This window comes from Cnephaeus nilssonii, assembly GCF_951640355.1.
Source record: "Cnephaeus nilssonii genome assembly, chromosome: 5".
NCBI lineage: Eukaryota > Metazoa > Chordata > Mammalia > Chiroptera > Vespertilionidae > Cnephaeus > Cnephaeus nilssonii.
The window spans coordinates 85,980,373-85,998,950 of record NC_137076.1 but is presented as its reverse complement, the minus strand read 5'-3'; the positions used below and the strand labels follow the sequence as shown (position 1 = coordinate 85,998,950).

Genomic DNA, 18,578 nt, shown 5'->3' with positions numbered 1-18,578 from the left:
TAGGGTTTCCTGGGAAGCAGATTCAGAGAGGGAGAGTAGGATGTTTATTAGGGAGAGTCTCTAGAATCAACAATTGTGAAAGAGGAGGGAATAAAGGCGAGGTTTGGGCCCAGGGTGAAGTCTATCTGTGATGTGGTCTTTAACAAAGACATAAGCTGACCTACAGCCCTGAAGTTGGGATAACCCTTATAGTTGTTGCTCTTTGGTGGCCCGGAGGCCAGGCCTTTAAATGCTCTCATTAACCAATGACTGGATCAGGCTGCCCTTACAGGGGTGGGTATCTTAGACAAGGGAAGCTTCTAGAAAGGGCTGACCACTGAGAGTTGAGAGTACCTGTTGGAATGAAGCCTTCAGTCCTGAACTGGGAGCTGGGTGGAGCTTCACTATGTCTCCTGCAGACCCCTCCTTGCGCTGCTGCTACTGCTCATTTCACTTCTTTGTGTAAGTGCTCGGTGCAACAACTCCAGGACCTGCGGGTAGCTCTTCTCTTGGGGGTCTGAGTGCCTCTTTTCCCATAGCTGGTCTTAAGGCCACAATAATACTCATCATGGCCCTTTACTAGTCTAGATTCGCCTCATCCTTAGCTACCTCCTTCACTGGACCAGGTGATTTACTTGTTGTTGGAACACAGACCCTCATCTCTGAGGGCTCTGAGCCCCTGGTCACCATGCCCTTCTCAGGGTACAGCTGATGTTCTTGTCCAAGACTAGGCAAGCTAGTACCTGAAAGAACCCATGTGGCTCTCAAGGGTGCCATTCATCTTCCCATCCCCATGTGTACCAGCAGCCCTGCCTCCTCCTGATCAGGGACCTACATGGATGCCAACTTGCACTCTAGTCTGTTGAGTCCCTGGGCACAAAGAGCTCAGAGTGCCCTGTAGCAGCTGTAAGTTAGAGTTTAGTTGGACTCTAGCTACGCTCCCTGGTGGAAGCACTTCCCTTTGGGGCAAAAGACTAAACAGCCCAGAGCTGCAGGGATGTGAAGCACATATTTCCCAGTTGTGTCCCTGGGAGTGAAGGCAAAAGGGGGTCACTTCTGCTTCTTTTTCCTTTTGGTTCTTGGATCCATGTATTCTTTCTGGACACAGCACCATAGAGAGGGCATTGACTAGTGCGCCTTGGAGGATGGTGCTTTATCCTTGCAAAGAATCATCTCCGAATTGGTGCTTCAGTTGTGCCTTCAGTAGGCCATTCTTCCATACTCAGGATGGCAGCTTCAGGGTTATGTGGCATCCTATATAACAGGAGAGGAATATGCTAATTATCCATTACACCGTGATGCATAATGACCAACCGCGTAATGACCGGATCACGGATCTGCAGGAGGGTGGGGCAGCGAACTAGAAGCAGGCAGTGGAGAGCTACAGGAGGAGGCAGGGCAGCAAGCAAGTGGAAGGCAGAGAACTACAGAGGGGACGGGGCGGGGGGAGCTACAGGAGGGCGGGGCAGTGGGCAGAGAGCAACAGGAGGGCGGCAGTGACCTACTGGCACACAGATTCATGCGCAGGGCTACTAGTTTGATATAACTAGTGGATTCCACAAACACATGGCCATTCTTGCATCTCATTTGCTTTTAAACAGGCCTCTTGACCTGATGTGATGTTATGTGGGATCCCATTTTAGTGCATCAAACACTTCTTAAACCCCCAAATAGCGGTGTTGACGGAGGTCCTAGCAGCAGAAAAGGCAATTACATACCTAGCATGTGTTCATTTTTGTAAGAATGAGCCACTGTGCCTCCTAGTGTGAAAAGGGTCCAAATGTAGTCAACTTATCACCAAGTATCTTTGAGGGATGGTGCCATGTTGGCGAGGTAGTATTGCTCTTTGTTGTTGGCAGGATGGATGATTGACAGCACCAGTAGCTGGATCAGCATTGGTGAGTGGATGTTGGTTCCCTGCATAGCTTCTTCCCTGTCACTGTGTCTACTCCATCCGTGAGCCCATTGTGCAAATATTGGGGTGGTTAATGATGGAGCCTGGCTGATGTCAACTGACTGAGTCATTTTGTCTTCCTCATTTCGTGTCTCCTCTGTGATGGATGCTCTTTGGGAAGGGCATTGATATGTAATTTCTATATCTTCAGTCTTCATGCCCACTTCCATAGGTCCATCATATGCTTCTACCCATGACCTCATTTTCCTTGATCTTTCCATCTTTCCCCTTTCTGCCTAGGAATCCTTCAACACTGATAGTATGTGAAAGTGATCACTAGATGGATCTGTGAACCCAAAGAACCAAATGTAAGCCAGATCTAGACCAGGGGTCCATTTATACCTGGCCTCAATATGCCTCCTCTCTAACAGAAAAGCTATGATAATGCTTCTAGCTCTGTGTATCAGTGTCAACTGGGAACTTGTATCCATTGGTCCTTAGGTTGTTTAGTTATTCCCTTTCCCAGTTGATAGTGGCATTAGTTTATGGCCCTTGAGGAGAGAGTAGAAGAATCATTGTCATATACACTAGGCACGGTATTGCAGGCTCCTTCCTCACGATGATCCAGCTTTTCCTCCAGTTAACATTTTTTAAGCCTGAAAACTAGGTCACATCCAGACATTGGGTAAGGGAAATTAGTCATTCCATTAGTGGAGTGACTAATCTTAGCTTCCCGATCATAAATCCTTGATTCACTTTGATTTCTATCTATTGTGGTTTCTTATTGCTGCTGAAACAAATTATCATGCACCTACGGGCTTAAAACAATACAGTTATTCTCTTCCAGTTCTGGAAGTGAGAAGTCTAAAATGGGTCTTTCAGGGCTAAAATCAAGGGATCAGGAGGGCTGCAATCCTTCTGGAAGCTCTGTTTCTTGCCTTTTTCAGATTCTAGAGGTGGACTACTTTCCCTGGCTCATGGCCACATCATTTTGACCTTTGTTTCCATCATCACATCTCCCTTTCTTTCTCTGACCCATTGCCTCCCTCTTATAAGGACCTTTGTGATTACACTGGGTTCAGCTGGATAATCCTGCCCCTGGCTTTGAAATGAGTTGCCATGAAAGTTAATGGAGAAGGCCAGGGGCCATCAGAATTATTCTCTAATAAGGAAGTGAATGAGAAGCTCTGTTCAGGGAGAAGGAGGTGTGCACACTTTGCTCTCACTGGTGGGAGTGTGATTTGGGGATAAGCCCATGAGAATACTACTCGGTGGTTTATAATCTTTTTTCTCTCTCTTTTATGGCTTATGTATAACAAGGGTAGGCTTGTTTGTCAGGTTATTTCTGTGTATTTAATATGTAAACATCTAATAATAGCAGGTGAATCACCACTTTGATTTTCATTCTGTGACACTGGAATTACATAACTAAGATTTCCTTTGAATTGTAGGTGAAATTAATAGACCCAAATACTTAATGGGCAGTTCTGAGATTAACTATTTATTCACACTAGAATGCCTTTCTATTTCACAAAGACCTGGTGTGTGGTTTTGCCTCTTCAAAACTCTTCTATATTTGTTTTGGGTCTATTTTTTTCTCCACCCTTCAAATTAGGACTAGGGGAAATGTTTGTCATATTAATATAGGAAAACATAATTTTTTTTTAAAAAAGTAGAAAGTATTTTTAAGAGTAAAAACTGTGTACATGGCTAAGCACTCATTTTAGATAGTGTGGTGATTAAAAGGAAGACAGAATATTCTTGACTTTCCCCTCTATTCAATTAAATACCTCCCACCCTGCATTGCTTCTACCCTATTCCAATCATCATAAAAGAGCTGGGCCTACAAAGATAAATAACATGTAGTCCCTGATATAAATGACTTCAGCAAATAATAATCAGAACATTAAAAATAATGGTAGGCCCTGAAACTAATATAAAATAATATTGAATGTCCAAATAAATAAATGTGAATTAAAAAAAAGACACAATTGCAACAGTTTTATTAATCATTTCAAATTACAGATGATAACCGATATTTAGCTTTGCAGACCCTCTATATTGCCTATTTATTTTTCTTTAATTTGATTTTGTTTCATTAATAATAACAAATAGCATTTGTTTCTATTGAAAAAAATGGTAGGAATAGCTGCCCTCTAATTAACTTACTTTGTACTAAGAGCTTTACAGGTAGGGTTTATAAATGAACAATTATATTTAATCTTCAAATGTTCACTGTCCTTTACTCGTGTATACATCTGTGCCCTCCCTTGTCTCCTGACCAGCATAGATCCCAGGCCTCGTCCTCAATTCCCTTGAGTTTCTCTCTGCCTTGTCAGCACTCACCTATCAAAGCCCTTGTTAAATTGCGCACCCTGCCTACCCCATGCCTGCATACTCTGCACACATACAGCTGTACATGGCTGAAGGAATATCAACAAACATGCTTATGAGTCTTTAAATTCATGGCTACTAACTGAAGGAACTCCTTAGTGCTGACAGATAATCACACCATATTTCCTATTTCCCTAGGCCCTTTACTCTCCTGGAAAAGTAATTCATGCCGACTCCTCTCCCTTCTAACTTCCATCACCTTCCCCCCAGACTGTCTTAGCTGATGACAGAGAAAATAGACACAATCACAAGAGAACTTTCATAAACTCCCTCTGTGAAATTTACCTCACCACTGTCTCTGTGCCAGTACGCGCTTCCCTTCAGTTACTGGGAAGAAACCATCCTTGCTCCTTGCTAAGGGGCAAGCCCTCCTTTTGAACACTAGGTGTCACCTGTGTTGTCCATTCAAGATGATAGAGCATTTATCCCATTTCTTTCCTGCACCATGAAGTTTCCTCTCCTTACTGAATTAGACTCACTGGCACACACCATAATATATTTCTCGCATGTTAGATTCCACTTTCTCTGCCTCTTACTGCTCCATTTCCCTGTCCCCGTTTGCAATACAATCCCTTGAAAGAGTTGCCTATCTTAGACGTCTCTAATTTCCACTTTGATTTTCACACCCACAACTTCATTAAGACTGCTCTGGCACAGGCACACACATAGTAGGTGCTCAGTAATACCACTGAATAATTTCATACATGCTCACAAAAAAACCCTCACTGTGATATGGGTATTAAGATACTCATTTTATAGGTGCTCTTTTTAAGGTGCTCAGTGACCTCGACAGTGTTTTCATGTACTGATTAATTCTCAGTTCTCATCCTTCTCAATATTTCAGTGGCAATTAGGGAAGTGAACACATTTTCTTCTTTGAAATAATTTTGTTTCTTGACCTTCAGAGCACAATACTTGCATGCTGTCCCCTCTGTCTCATTGACCACTCTCTCTGCTTCTTTTCCTGGTTGCTCATTTCCATTAGGGATGCTACTTACCTCAGATTTCTTCTCTATCTGCATTCACTTCCTTGGTCATCTCATCCAGCATTGTTACTTTAAATAATACCTAATGGCTGTCAACTCCCAAACTCATATTTCTCGCCTAGCTCTTCCCTTAGATTTCTAACCTCAAATATCCACCTGCCTGCTCAATATTTCACTTGGATGTTTAATAGGAATGTCCACAAACATATTCCTGACCTTTCTTCCCAATCCCATTCCTCCTACAGTTTTTCCTATCTCGCCTTCATCTTTGGAATTGCTCAGGGCAACACATGTAGTGTAATCTTTGATTCTTCTCTCTCTCATACCCCAGTCAAATACTCAGCAACTACTGTTGGCATTACCTTGAAATAGATCCAACATCCAACCATTTCTCACTGCTTCCACTGTTACCATTTGGTCTAAGCTTCCATCCTATCACCTTGCCTTCTGTGACTCCTGTATGTAAGTTTCCAGCCCATCCTCAAAACCCTGGAATGACTTTCACCTTACCAACCCTGCTTTATTTATCCCCAATGCACTTACCGCTAAAATGGAAGTTTAAAGAGGGATTTTGTCTGTTGTGTTCAAATATTTGTATCTCTAATGCCTAGGTACCCATAGTAGGTTGAATGGATTAAGAAATCATCACAAAATACTGTAAAGGTAGGTAATTCGATGCTCATTTTAGAGATGATGAAACCAGGGCTCAAAAAGTTGAAGAAATCTGCTGAAGGTCCTGGAAATAGGAAGTGTATGAATTGCAATATGGAACAAGGTCCTTCTACTCCCAAATCCAGATTCTTAAACAGTAAACCATTTTGGGTTTAAGTCCATAGTTTTCCCTCTGAACTCATCAAAAAAATTTTTTTAAAGAAATTCTTTAAATGACCACAGGCTTTTTTTTTTTTTTTTTTTTTTTTTTTACCTCTTCATACACTTCGATGGCATTTCCCTTCAAATCTGTAGCTTTATAATCTATATACACTGAGTGGCCAGATTATTGTGATCTCTGAACGCATAATAATCTGGCCACTCAGTGTGTGTGTGTGTGTGCACACACACACACACACACACACACACACAGTTTTGATGGCCAAAATTAAGTTTCTTTGGGACCATAAATTAAGTCTCTCTGTGTCTCCCTCCCTCCCTCTCTCATAGTTTCCTGAGATGCCTAAAGCCAAGTACCGCTGTGTATCCAAGGAAAACAAAACAAAACAAAACAAACAATTTTTTTTTTAGAGGCCCGGTGCATGAATTCATGCATGGGTGGGGTCCAGCCAGCCTGGCCAGGGGGAGGGGACATGGGCGGTTGGCCGGCCTGCCTGCCTGCTGGTTGAACACCTGGTCAAGGGGACAATTTGCATATTAGCCTTTTATTATATAGGATATACACTGAGTGGCCAGATTATTATGCGTTCAGAGATCATAATAATCTGGCCACTCAGTGCATATAAAAACCTAAGCGAACCTTATGACCAAATGACTGGAATGACCAATCAGTCGCTATGATGTGCACTGACCACCAGGGGGCAAATGCTCAATGCAGGAGTTGCCTCCTGGTAGTCAGTGTCCTCCCACAGCCAACCTCCTTATAGCCCCTCCCCCTGGTCAGTGCCTCCCCCTCCCCATAGGCTTCAATCGCTGGCCAGGCCGAGGGACCCCACCCGTGCACGAATTCATGCACCAGGCCTCTAGTCAGTGCATAAATACCTAACGGTAACCTATTCTACTGAGCCATTCTTTGACACATGTGTTGCCTTGGAATTTGTGACTGTATCATATTAGCAAAGTGATTCCTCACCATCTTGAATTTATCTGCTCTGAAATATAGAATCAGGAAACTCTAAGTAGCTCAAGAGATGCAAAAGTATTCTTAAATCTAGCTTCTAACCACATGCCCTTTAATTACAGGAAAGTTCTTACTCCATCTACTCTTTCTTCAGATAGCATTTAAAACATTCTTGCATTCACTCACCTAATTATTGAGCAATTTCTTTGGGCAAGGCCCTATTTCATACACCTAGGACATAGCAGACACATTCCCTGCTCTCAAGGAGCTTACATTCTAGTGATGGGAAAGAAGATAATACTCAATAATAAATTAACATGTCATGTGGTGTCAAGTACCACCAACATAAATAAAATACAGAAGAGGGCTAACAAAGGACCCTCTGTTGATAAGGTATAAAGTCAACTACCAGTATGTGAGATCTGGGACATTATTATTATTATTATTCACCCCTGGAACACTAGTGCCTAGAAAAATAATAGCATATTGTAAGCACAAGGTAAATATCATGTGCAATTGTGAGAATGAATGAACGATGCCGAAGAAGAGAGCCCAGTTCGGAGGTTACTGCAGGAGTCCAGGTAACAGCAGATGGTGGCTAGACACAGACAGCAGGTTTGTAGATGGAAAGAAGCGGTTGCATTCTGGATGTATTCAGGAGACAGAAGCAACAGCATTTCTTGACAGATTGGATAGGCAATGCAAATTGGATTGGATTGAATTGGCCTGAGTTACTAGAAAAACTTAGCCTTGATTGAAATGTGGAAGTCTATGGGTGGGGTAGTTTTGATGGCCAAAATTAAGTTTCTTTGGGACCATAAGTTAAGTCTCTCTGTGTCTCCCTCCCTCCCTCCCTCATAGTTTCCTGAGATGCCTAAAGCCAAGTACTGCTGTGTATCCAAGGAAAACCATTCAGAGTCATTCTGCTGTGGAAAACATCCATGCTGCTCGCACTCCTCACCCTCTTGGCCAGACACAGAGGCATCTTGTGTTGATCGCTGCCTTTCTTCTTGCCCCTTGAATAAGAAAGGCAAAGCCAAAGAAGGGTTTTTCCTTCAAACTCATCTCAGACACTTGATTTTGATTTTAAAAAAGAGAGAGGTGATTGAAGGGGATGAAAGAGGGGTAAAATGGTGTTTGTTTTACATTTCTGATGAGGAGAACAGCTTGAATCGATTAGCTGGTTATTATGCATTCCTGTGCCTGGCTTGTCCCAGCACTCTGATGCGGAGAAACACATCACAGGTCCTATTCTGCATGGCCTCTTGCAGGCAAACCAGACCTCCAAGAGTTGAACCAAGTCTTGTAACTTGAAACAACACACACGCACGCACACACACACACACACACACACACACACACACAACCAAGTAACCAAAAAATATGTTATCAATCTCATTAGTAGAGTGTTCTGGTTCATAATGACCATAACAGAGGAGGTAATTAGGATGCAAGACAGGCAAAGAAACACAGGAATTAAAACAAAAAAAAGGTAGTAATATTTCTTTAGGACTATAAATGTCCCCTCTATATTTTTGCTTTTTTAAAAGAAGAACTTGCAAAATCCCCTTAAAAAACTTGGGGGCAGTAAACTATGGGAAAGATTCAGAGACCTCTGCAGGGTTTCATAGTGTGTAGTTTAATTATTTTACTCTGTTCTAAATATAATCCTGCTTATTTGCATGTCAATCCCCAGAATGCTTTGTAATTTCACAACTCTTGGCTAGTGGTCTCAGCACTTAAGCTTTAAGAACAAAGCAAAATGTTTAGGGCGTGCCTTTGGTTTCCGTCTCTCACCTCCTCCCCCCCCCCCCCCCCCCCCCCCCGCCCTGTGCTTTGCAAAAGAGTCCAGGGAGGTGACCTTTGCCTGGCATTCTTTGTCGTAGGCAGAGGATCACAGTGGAGAGTGGACTTTTCCTGTGAAGCCTGCATTCAGTCTAGTTACGCATGAATAAACGGGAAGCTTGGATTAACTCAACAAGGGAGTGTTTCAGGGGGCCTTCGTCTCCCCTTTGATTATGTCAGGTTCATGTCAGGTTTCTGGAAAGCCCCAGCTCAAGTATTCTGCCCTCTTTCTGTAGATGCTTTTTATAGCATCTCCACTGCAAAGTAAGCCTTGGACTTAATGAAAAGCTATCCTGAAGTGTGGTCAGTGTTCTGCCTAACAGAAACGTGAATTCAAGATTCCTCACGCAGACCTAGTCATGCTTCGTGAGATCTAAAGAATTTCTATTTAGTAGGGCATTGGGACCCACAGTTGAGGAGTGGGGATGTAGGAGACTTATCTTGAGAGGGATTTATCATTTTTGCACAGCAAGCCATAGCTGTTTTTAAGTGCTATGATTGGTATTATTTTCCAGGAGAGCTGGAAGCTCCCATAGTCAAGCACCACTCACTTCCCACCCACGGTGACTCCTCCAAATTTGCCTCCCTTGGCAGTTAACTCTAAGCAGGTGGCTAAAGGAACAATATATTCCAGCGCTGAAGGGCATGTTTTTGCTTCTAATAACGGTGACTTTTGACTATCAGCCCTGCTGCCTAAAGTAAACTCAGGAATGTGAACAGGTTGACTCACAAAACCCCTGGCTGCCCAGCAGTAAGGTGCCTTCCCTTAAAGGTGTAGTCTGCTTTTTACTCACAGAGCAACATCAATACTCTTTCTTAGATACTAAGAATCAGGCAGCCGCGTTCCTTTAAAACATATTATTTTGATAATATTTTTTTAAAATTCAGAAAACAGTTGGTATTAGCTGACACGGTGCCCCTCGCAGCCCTCTGAGAGTGAGTGGGTTAACATTTTCTGATACCTGTTCTCTTGGTCCCAGGATACCAGTGGGCCGGACAGGCTGCACCAAGTCTGGCCAGTTCTGGGCTTTTTAAGGGCTTGCACCGGCTGTTTACACACCCAGCGACCAGCAGAGGCAGCGCCCAGCGCTTGGCTGTAACAAAGGCGGCGGCCACCCCGTCCAGCCCGCGAGGTGGATGGAGGGGAGGGCAGGTTCTGGCAGGGACACCCAGAGCGGTCACCTTTCTGAAATGAGGGTGGGGACGGGGAGAAATCGGACCGGGAGCTGGCGGCAGGCGCTGGCGCTTTCCGGAGCTTGGCCCTGGAGGCCAGGAGGGCGACACCAGAGCGCTCTTCCTACCCCGGGACTGCAGCATCCCGGCCCGGAAAAGTCCCTCGCGCCCCCTGGTGGCCGTGGAGCGGCCTGGCTCCGCCGCACAAGCAAGTCACCAAAAAAAAAAAAAAAAAAAAAAAAGGAAGAAAAAGAAAAAGTGGGTGAGGCAGATGCAAAGAGGAAAATCAATAGGGATAAGAGAGAAGAGGGAGGAGTCGCGGATCAGCCATTCCCATTCTTGTCTTACGGGGTCCCAGCTGGCACCGCAAAAGAAAAAGAAAAAAAAAACGCCCGGGCGTGAACGCGAGTGGAGGAGGTTGTGCGTGCGGGGGGGCCGAGGGTGAAAGGGGGACCAGGGAGATTTACTTTTGTCTCTGGCAGCCGCCGCGGGAGCCCGGGAGGGGGGCGGAGGCGAGGGGAGGCGGCGGCGCGGCCAGCGCACCACTCGCTCCACCTGATCGCGGGGCGCTGTGCGCGGAGGAAGGCGCGGGCGAGCCGGAGCCGAAGCAGGAGGGAGGGACGCCGCTGCTCAGCCGCCGCCGCCACCATGTCCTACCAAGGCAAGAAGAACATCCCGAGGATCACGGTGAGTCCGGGCGCCGCCGCCTCCCTCCCTCTCTCGCCGGGTCCGCTGCGCTGCGGGCGGGGCGGCTTGGATCCCTGGTCCGGTCCCCGGGGAGGGACGGAGACCCGGGTCTGGGGGTGGAGAGCGGCGGTCAGTCCAGCCGGCGCGGAGGGCGCCACCCAGACGGAGCGACCCTGGGGCTTGGGGAAAACAAAACAAAACAAAGGGAACCCAAACACTGGCGCGGAGAATTTAGGACTATGTAGCCTCCTTTCCCACCGCCCGGTAGTTCCCCAAGAACCCTGGGCTCACGGCTGTCCCTGAATCCCCGCTCCTCCTTGGGGTGTCGGGGTGCGCCGCCCCAGGCCAGGGGTGCTTTTTGTCCAAGGTGGCTTTTGGCGGGGCGGGGTGTGGAGGGGTGACACCTTTCCCCAGGGAACCGGGCGGCCGGACCGCGCCCCTCTCCCAGCTCCAGCCCCGTGGCGCTGCCCGCCGGGCCGCTAGGGTGATCGGGGTGTCTGGACCACCCGTCCTCACCCTGTCCCCTTCTTGCCTGCATTCACCCGATTCATATTTCAGTGCGTCATAGACGTGGCTGGAGCGGGCATGACAACTGTTGTGTTTTTTTGTTGTTTGGTTTTTTCCCCTCGATGCATTTTACATTTTTTCATGTCATTTCTCCTCCCCATCCCAAGAAAAGGCTGAGTTTTTAGAGCAGATTTTAGTTTGCAATCGCAGGCGCATGCTGTGTGCATGCGGTGTCCAACTGCCATTGTGTGCGAGACAGAGCCACCCTGGGCCTGCGGGTGTCAGTTGCGCCGGGCGAGCCCTGGGCGGGGTTGCGAGGGGAGGTGCCATTGTCAGGTATGGAAGCACACTTACTCCTACCAGCAAGATGCTTTCGCCGCAGAATACCGCGCCCTGGGCCGGGATGCCTCCAGAATATCCTGAAATGATGCCCCCCCCCCCCCCCCAAGGAAGGGCCATACCACAAGCTAGGATGGGCATTTAAAAAAATAAAATAAAATAAAAGCAAAACAAAAAGGACACCCACTGACATTTGGTAGTTGAGCGCGGAGCAGTGCAGTTGTGCTTTGTCTGGAGTGAAGGGGGTGTGTGTGTGCAGGGTGTGTGGTGTGTAGTAAGGGGATGGGTGGCTACTCCATCTTTGCAGGGCAAACAAAGGAAGTGATCAGCTGGCCCCTGGGAGGCTCTGCAGCTGCCCTAGGGCAGAGCTGTACCTGCTGCTGCACTTAATTGGCCTCAGTTCATTAGGTTTTGCTGTGGGCATGGGTCTGCTTGCACTTGTTCGGTTGCGCTTGGAACATCCTGTGCGGTGGTGATGGCCGTGCAGGACCTTGCCCTCGGTAGGCGGCCGGAAGCTGTTCTTGCCTCCCGTGCACTTGGCTAAGTGCTTTATTTCTGTTGCAGCATCCTACATTTTTCATGCGCTTGCGCTTCATTCCACACAAGTGTGCCCCACCCCTGCTGCTGTTTACCTGGTCCCAGGGAAGAAACACTCCCCCCAGGGAAAGCGTTGGGATGGGTAGGGGTCCTTTTGTCAGGTAGAGGGGATGGGTGTAAACCCATCCTTCTTTGCCATTCATTACTTGATGCCATTAACTTCACATTATTGAAGACACATTGTAGGTCATTTACAATGCACAGTATATTCTCAGAGCCAATTGCTTTTGCAAAGAGCTGTGGAGGGTATAGTAAAAACGAAAAGGCTGATTAGGACAAAAGCTCACTGTTGATACTTATTTCTCTAACTCAGAGGAGATGCGCCCAGCTGTCATGCTATATATACAGGAGGTATGGGGCATATATGCCACTTGCCTTACATCCAGTGTGCATTTGCCAGTTCTCCTGGTTGGGGTAAGCAGAGAATAGATTTCCCCACCCCCCTAGTCTGAAGATTGCAATGGTTCTTAGGGACTTAGCCTGTGATATGGCATTGAGGGCCACGCCCATTCTTCTAGGCATCATTTAAGCCACCCTGAAGGAAAGATGCAGAAATTTAGCCCTGATAACTCACCTGCCGTAGAAGCCACCATGTGTGTGGCTGTGTCCTAATCTCAGGGCCAGGTTTGCAAGGGGTTCCCTTTTGTTCCTTTTGGATGCTCTTCCCTGGGGTGCATCCTTCATTTTCCGTGCGGCTTCCATCCTTTCTCTCTGCGCGTGGGGCGTGGTGCTGCATAGCAGCCTCCGCTTGAAGCTGGGGCTGTGTCTCCAGCAGCTGTGACAGGAATGTACAATGGCTGTGAATTTCTTCAACCCAGGCTGCCTGATAATTCATTGTTGAAAGGGGAGGGGGGCTAGAGGGATAGGGCAGGAGTGAGGGGGATGCTGGTCTATGGGAGCAAGAAATTCATTTGTAGATTTTTTTTATGCTTTGTGTTGTATTTCCACGAACAAGGATTCTATTTCAGAATAAAATGCTTTTCTACTTTTGCAGTCTAGAGATGATTATGGTTATCCACATATACAAGGGTTATCTCCACAGTTAACATAAAAACATGGATATATATATATATATATATATATATATATATATATATATACAGAAAATATGATTAAAGATTTAAAGATAACATATATTCCCTACTGTCAATCCTAGTAGTTTTTAATGGTAAGATTGTGGAATTTGAATGAAGTTTATTATCCTCTCCATATTCCTTCCTGTGAAGGCTGCCCCACCCAGTAGCTGAAATGTCACTTTAATCTGAGGATGGGTGAGGACAATCTTTCTTGGCCCTGCACCCTCTACCTTCCCAGGCACCCCCGCCTGCCACAATTTGGGGGGCCTCAGAAAGGTTTTGTTTGTTGTCTTTCCTCCCACCTATTTGTGCTGCCCTCCTGAGATTAAAGCCTCTCACTGCCCTGTGTCCATGGGTTTCCTGGGAGGGGGCGGGGGGGGGTTCTCTGTGGCTGGAGAATGGGCTGGGGCTTTCCCTGTGAGTATCTCAGGCCTCAGCTGTCGTGGTGCCTTCCGAGGTCATCTGTCTGTGTGCATGACCTGAACAGCCTTCCTCAAGACTAGTCCTAGTTTCTAGATGTCAGACACTGGCATTTTGGAGCAGGGCCCTTGTATTGTCATTCACCTCTGTCTCCACTAACTAGCACAGGGCCTAATACATGGACACCCAATGATGATCGGGTAAATCAAGAAATGAATTAAAAAGTGATCCTGAGGAGACTAGCTCACGCCCACTGAGTGTTTATTTCATGCATTGTCTCATTGCATCCCTGAATCGACACTGAGAGAGGTACTACAGTTATCCTGATTGTGCAGATTTAAAAAAAAACTACCTGAAAATCCAATGCATTTGGCCCAGGTCAGAGCTACAGTGTTAGAGGCAGGACGCACACCTGTACACCTAGCTGAAATCAAAGTACATGTCTCTGCTTCTGCCATCGCTGTTGCTTGGGGTTGGTGGGGCAGATGGTTTGGAAGAAAGACTCAGACAGTCTCTACTCCTGGTAGGACTTGTGAAGCATTGGTCATTGTCAACCAATTCTGTAACATGGTCCCTCTTACTTTTTATGGTCACTAAATACAAATGCCAATTTTAGGGGTGGTAGCTACCATATCAATGCGACAGGCAGAATATTTGGATAATCACAGTCATTGTTCTCCTCTGATACAAGCTACAACTTGAAGCTGACCGCAGGAGTGGGTAGGGAGCTAACGTGTAGGTTCCAGTGCTTTCCATGTATTCTCTTAGCAGTCTTCGCAAAAAAACCATTTCACAGTTAAGGAAGTTGAAACACAGATAACTAGGCGAAGTCAGTTACCCAGTGTTACACAGTGAGACTTCGGGGGCAAAGCTGGAAATGAAATCCAGGTCGTGTCTGACTGCACAACCTCAGCCGCCCTGGTACAGCCACAGCCGCCCAGAGGCACCTGCAGCGGAGGTGTTGAAAGGTGTAGCTAGAACTCCCGAATTCCCTCTGGGAGACCAATCCCAGAGAGCTGGCTTTTTGCAAATACTAATTGGATTTCTGTAAATACTTTCTGGCAGATAATTAGTGCATTTCCCCTGCCTTGGAGGTTGGGCCATTTGTGTGTGATGTTTGGGACTTGCCGGATTACATCCTCAGTTGGAACGGGACCTGGAGAGTTCTGTCTAGGGCACCTAGTCTGAGCGCTGGGGGTGACTGTGAGCGCTGTGGGGGCCATGAGAGTTGTTTTGGAGGAGAAGTGAGGGGGGATGCTTTAGGGACTTGGGGGGATACCCAGGTGTCTGTAACAGTGGAGCAGGGGAAAGTGCAGCCCGCCCCTGGATCTATGTCTTCCTCTTCCTCCCACTTTGGATTGGGAGCAGATATGAGGAGATGGAGGACTAGGATTTGGGAGGCCGAAGGAAGAGAGGCCATCCAAAGTCAGCTCTGTCCACGTAAGGCCAATTCTGGCGTAAAAGACAGAGGAAAACTATCAAAGACGTAGGAATGGAAAGCATCTTAGGTATCTGATCATGGACATCTCAGCCCAGGCCCTGCCTGGGGTGCTCATTGTACTTTGTATTTTGAGCAGGTATGTGAGCAGGTCTGATTCTCAGCCAGGTTATTTCTTTTTCTCAAAGAGCAGCAAAACGCCTCAGGCGAATAAAGAGCTATTAGTAACAGAGGGAGCCAGCTGGGCTGTTGGGGGAATTCTAAGGAAATAGGTTTCCTGAGAATATTCAAGTCTCCGTGGTAGAGCTGTCAGTTTATAAATAAAAATCCATCCTGCTTATCTCACTGGGCTGCTGAAAGGCTCAAATGAGGAGTGCCCATGAAAGTGGTCTGTGAACCCCGGATGTAGCCAAGAGAGTAAACACTGATTTATTTATACAATCTCAACCACTCTGGAATGTGGAAATGAATAAAGGAAGACTTGACAATGTCTAGAGTAGAAAGAGACTACTTAGGAAACTTTAAAAAAAATACTACTTTTCAAAAACAGACAAAAATGAGCACAATGTTATATAAAAACCATTATTTTTTTTCCTGCTCTAGTTATGTTACAATGTTCCTCAGAATTATCCTGGCATTCATTTGTGCCCATCTAAGAGAGGCCTTTAGATCGCCTCTGGACTTGCAGACAGAGACTCTCCCTCAATCCAAATAAAGGACACTTTTCTTAGTGGAACTGGATTGTTTTCTGTCCTGATCAGCTTCTAGCCTGGAGCCACACAGGTTACAAATCCCCTTTCTAGCAATTTCTTCATAACTTCCTGTCCAGTGGCTTTTTCTCTGCCCTTTCTCCTCAGTTGGAAAAAAAATGAAATGGAGTTTGAAAAAGAACAAAAATCTCTTCAGATCCTAACAGGCTCTCTGTTCTTTATGTATTGACATCTTTCATGGAACTACTTATGACTGCTTATTGCACTTGAAAAAATGACAATATGTTTACAGTCGTGGGACTGTCTCCCTGGGATGGAAATGTGCACGTCTTTGATTAACTCAGCGCTTCTAATCATAAGGGGACTGGAGATTTGAATATGTCATCGCCGCCGCCGAGGATGGACGTTAACCGGAGGCCTGGACTGCTCCCTGGTTACTCCCTCCTCAAATGAATGCCCCTCTCTACCTGTTCTCCCATTGTCTGTGGGCTAGTGCGAAGCAAATGGGAAAGACCCTGGACAACCCAGGCAAACAGGCTCCTCTCTTTTCCAACTCCTCTCCTGTGAAGTCCCTCTCTCATCAGACTCAATATGTGTCCATCTCAGTCTGTGAAATGGACCAAAAAACAGTTTAGTGGGATAGGAAGATTCCCCACCTGACCTCTTCCGTTGGCCCTAGTCTAGATTGGGGGGAACTCGGTGGTTAGAAAGACGGGACAAAGCATAGTGGAGTTATTATTAAATGCCTACTGTTTATTCAGTGCCTTAGCACACACTACATGGATTATCTCATTTAACTCGTGACAACTCCTGTAGCTACAGTTACTCACCATCATTTTGTGGTCTGGATAGAGGCTCAGAGAGATTGAGTAACTTGACTCAAGTCACACAGCTGGAAAAGCAAGATCTTGGGATGGATCCCTCCAGAGGTGAGTTAGTTTCACAGGCAAGAAAGCAGTAACTCCATACCCACAGGTGACTATCCCCACCTCCCATCACCTCCAGCTGTCCACTCCTGTTAGCTCACAAATGACGGTCAGCGCTCACAGGATAGAAGGAGTGGGGATGGCCTGGCCAAGCCTATCACATCACCATTGGAACAACAACCGAGTGCACGGCTTCCTGACAGTGGTCCATGCGTTGCTCTGCCAGCTGTCTGAGTTCGCTTCTGGCTGTTGCCCAGGAGCATGTATGAGTGGAAAAGGATGGAAAAACAGATGCTGCTTTTCTCCCTTGCCTAAGTGCAGATCTGGGCCCAGCGCCCCTTTTCACTCTGTGTCCCTGTCCTCTTCCGGGACATGGACAGAGCCAGGCTCCCTGTTCCCATCCAGCCAGGCAGAGAGACAGACCCTGGACACACCCAGACGCGGGAGCTCCACTCTCCGGCGGCCCAGGAACCCAACCGGGACATCTGGAATTCAAAGACACGTTTCTTATGGCTTCATCAATCTCTTTTTCTTTCCTATGGAAGCACTGGACAGTGAGATTTGAAGGATAAAATGAGATTTTATCTTTTAAGAGAGGAGTTCCTCTGACTAGTAGAGAAAAGGATCCCTCTTGTTTTGGGATGCAGGGGAAGGAAGAGAACCCCGGATGGAGTGTCAGCACCTTGTGGTTCAGCCTGTCCTTGCCTCTCACTGACCTGGGACTTTGGGCCAACCCTTATTATCCTTCCCGGATTCTGTACCAGTCAAGCGAGGGCACTGAACTAGATGATCCCTAAAGTCCCTGCCAGTGCAAGTGACTCCGTGAGCTTGTATTTTGTCTTCTATTTTCTCATGAGATCACGGTCAGCCCCTCTCCACTTAGTTCCAGATTCACAGAGAGGAGTTCTAAGCCCTCCCCACCAGGGAAGGGAGAGCAGTGAGAAAATGGATGAGAGAACAGTTGTTGGCTTAAGCTCAGCAAGACCAGCCAACATCTGTGTTGGATATAAGGGTCTTTGGTTGCTTTTTTTACCCTTAAAATCCCAGCCTTTTTCTCATTCAGACAGAGGACTTGGTTAATAGACTGTGCAGGAGAGAAATGGAATAATGATGACTGGTAGGTTCTTTCCTTAGCAGAGTGTTAGAATTAATTCAAATGAGTGTTATTAAAGTGATACCATGATCTACTTGCTGGCACATACAGTCTCTCTTGCGGATAAGGTTACCATGGATAAGGGCACAAAGCCAACAATTGCCCCACATCTAGACTGGTCAAACAAACAAGCACAACCAACAGAAAACAACTCCCCGTGGCCTGTATATACTCACCAAGCTCTGTTCAGCTGCCCTGGCCAATATGTTAAATGTGATGGCTGACATCCACTAGAAATAACCCTCCCCAAAGGCCAAGTAATGCCATGGATGCTCCATGCTGGATGGTTTCTGTTTTGTTACCACTGAATCTCCAGTATTTAGTCTTTGGCACATATTAAGCCTTCTGTACGTATTTGTTGAATAAATGGATACATTTAACACTTACTTTGCGGGAATAATTTCAAGGGAGAAAATGATCAGAACGTGCATGCGTTTGTGCTTGTACACCATCCTCCCTGTCACTGAAAACTTTTTAGAATAAGATCACCAGCCAAGAGAAGGTTGACATTCCTTTAGTAGAAAATGCAGAGTTCACTGTAGCCGGGGACCTGACGGGCAAATGTGCCAGCGAGGCCATCCATCAGTGGTACTTCTTGTTTCTGGCCTCCATCCATTCTTCTCCTCCCAAATTCTGCATCGGGTCTCATTCTCAGCCTGCTC

At 46.4% G+C, this 18,578-nt stretch overlaps 1 protein-coding gene across 2 annotated transcripts in view; it reads left to right on the top strand.

Moving 5' to 3' along the window:
- Positions 1–18,578, top strand: part of DPYSL3 (dihydropyrimidinase like 3) — a 105,121-nt gene that overhangs the window by 35,795 nt on the left and 50,748 nt on the right. Inside the window, exon 1 of one of the 2 annotated variants that reach the window (XM_079772959.1) lies at positions 10,499–10,750. The exons of the other annotated variant lie outside the window; for it this stretch is intronic. Within the exon in view, the coding sequence (XP_079629085.1) occupies positions 10,712–10,750 (39 nt within the window). The 5' untranslated portion in view covers positions 10,499–10,711. Of the gene's footprint in view, positions 1–10,498; positions 10,751–18,578 lie in introns of those variants that run through there. 2 annotated transcript variants of the gene reach the window in all.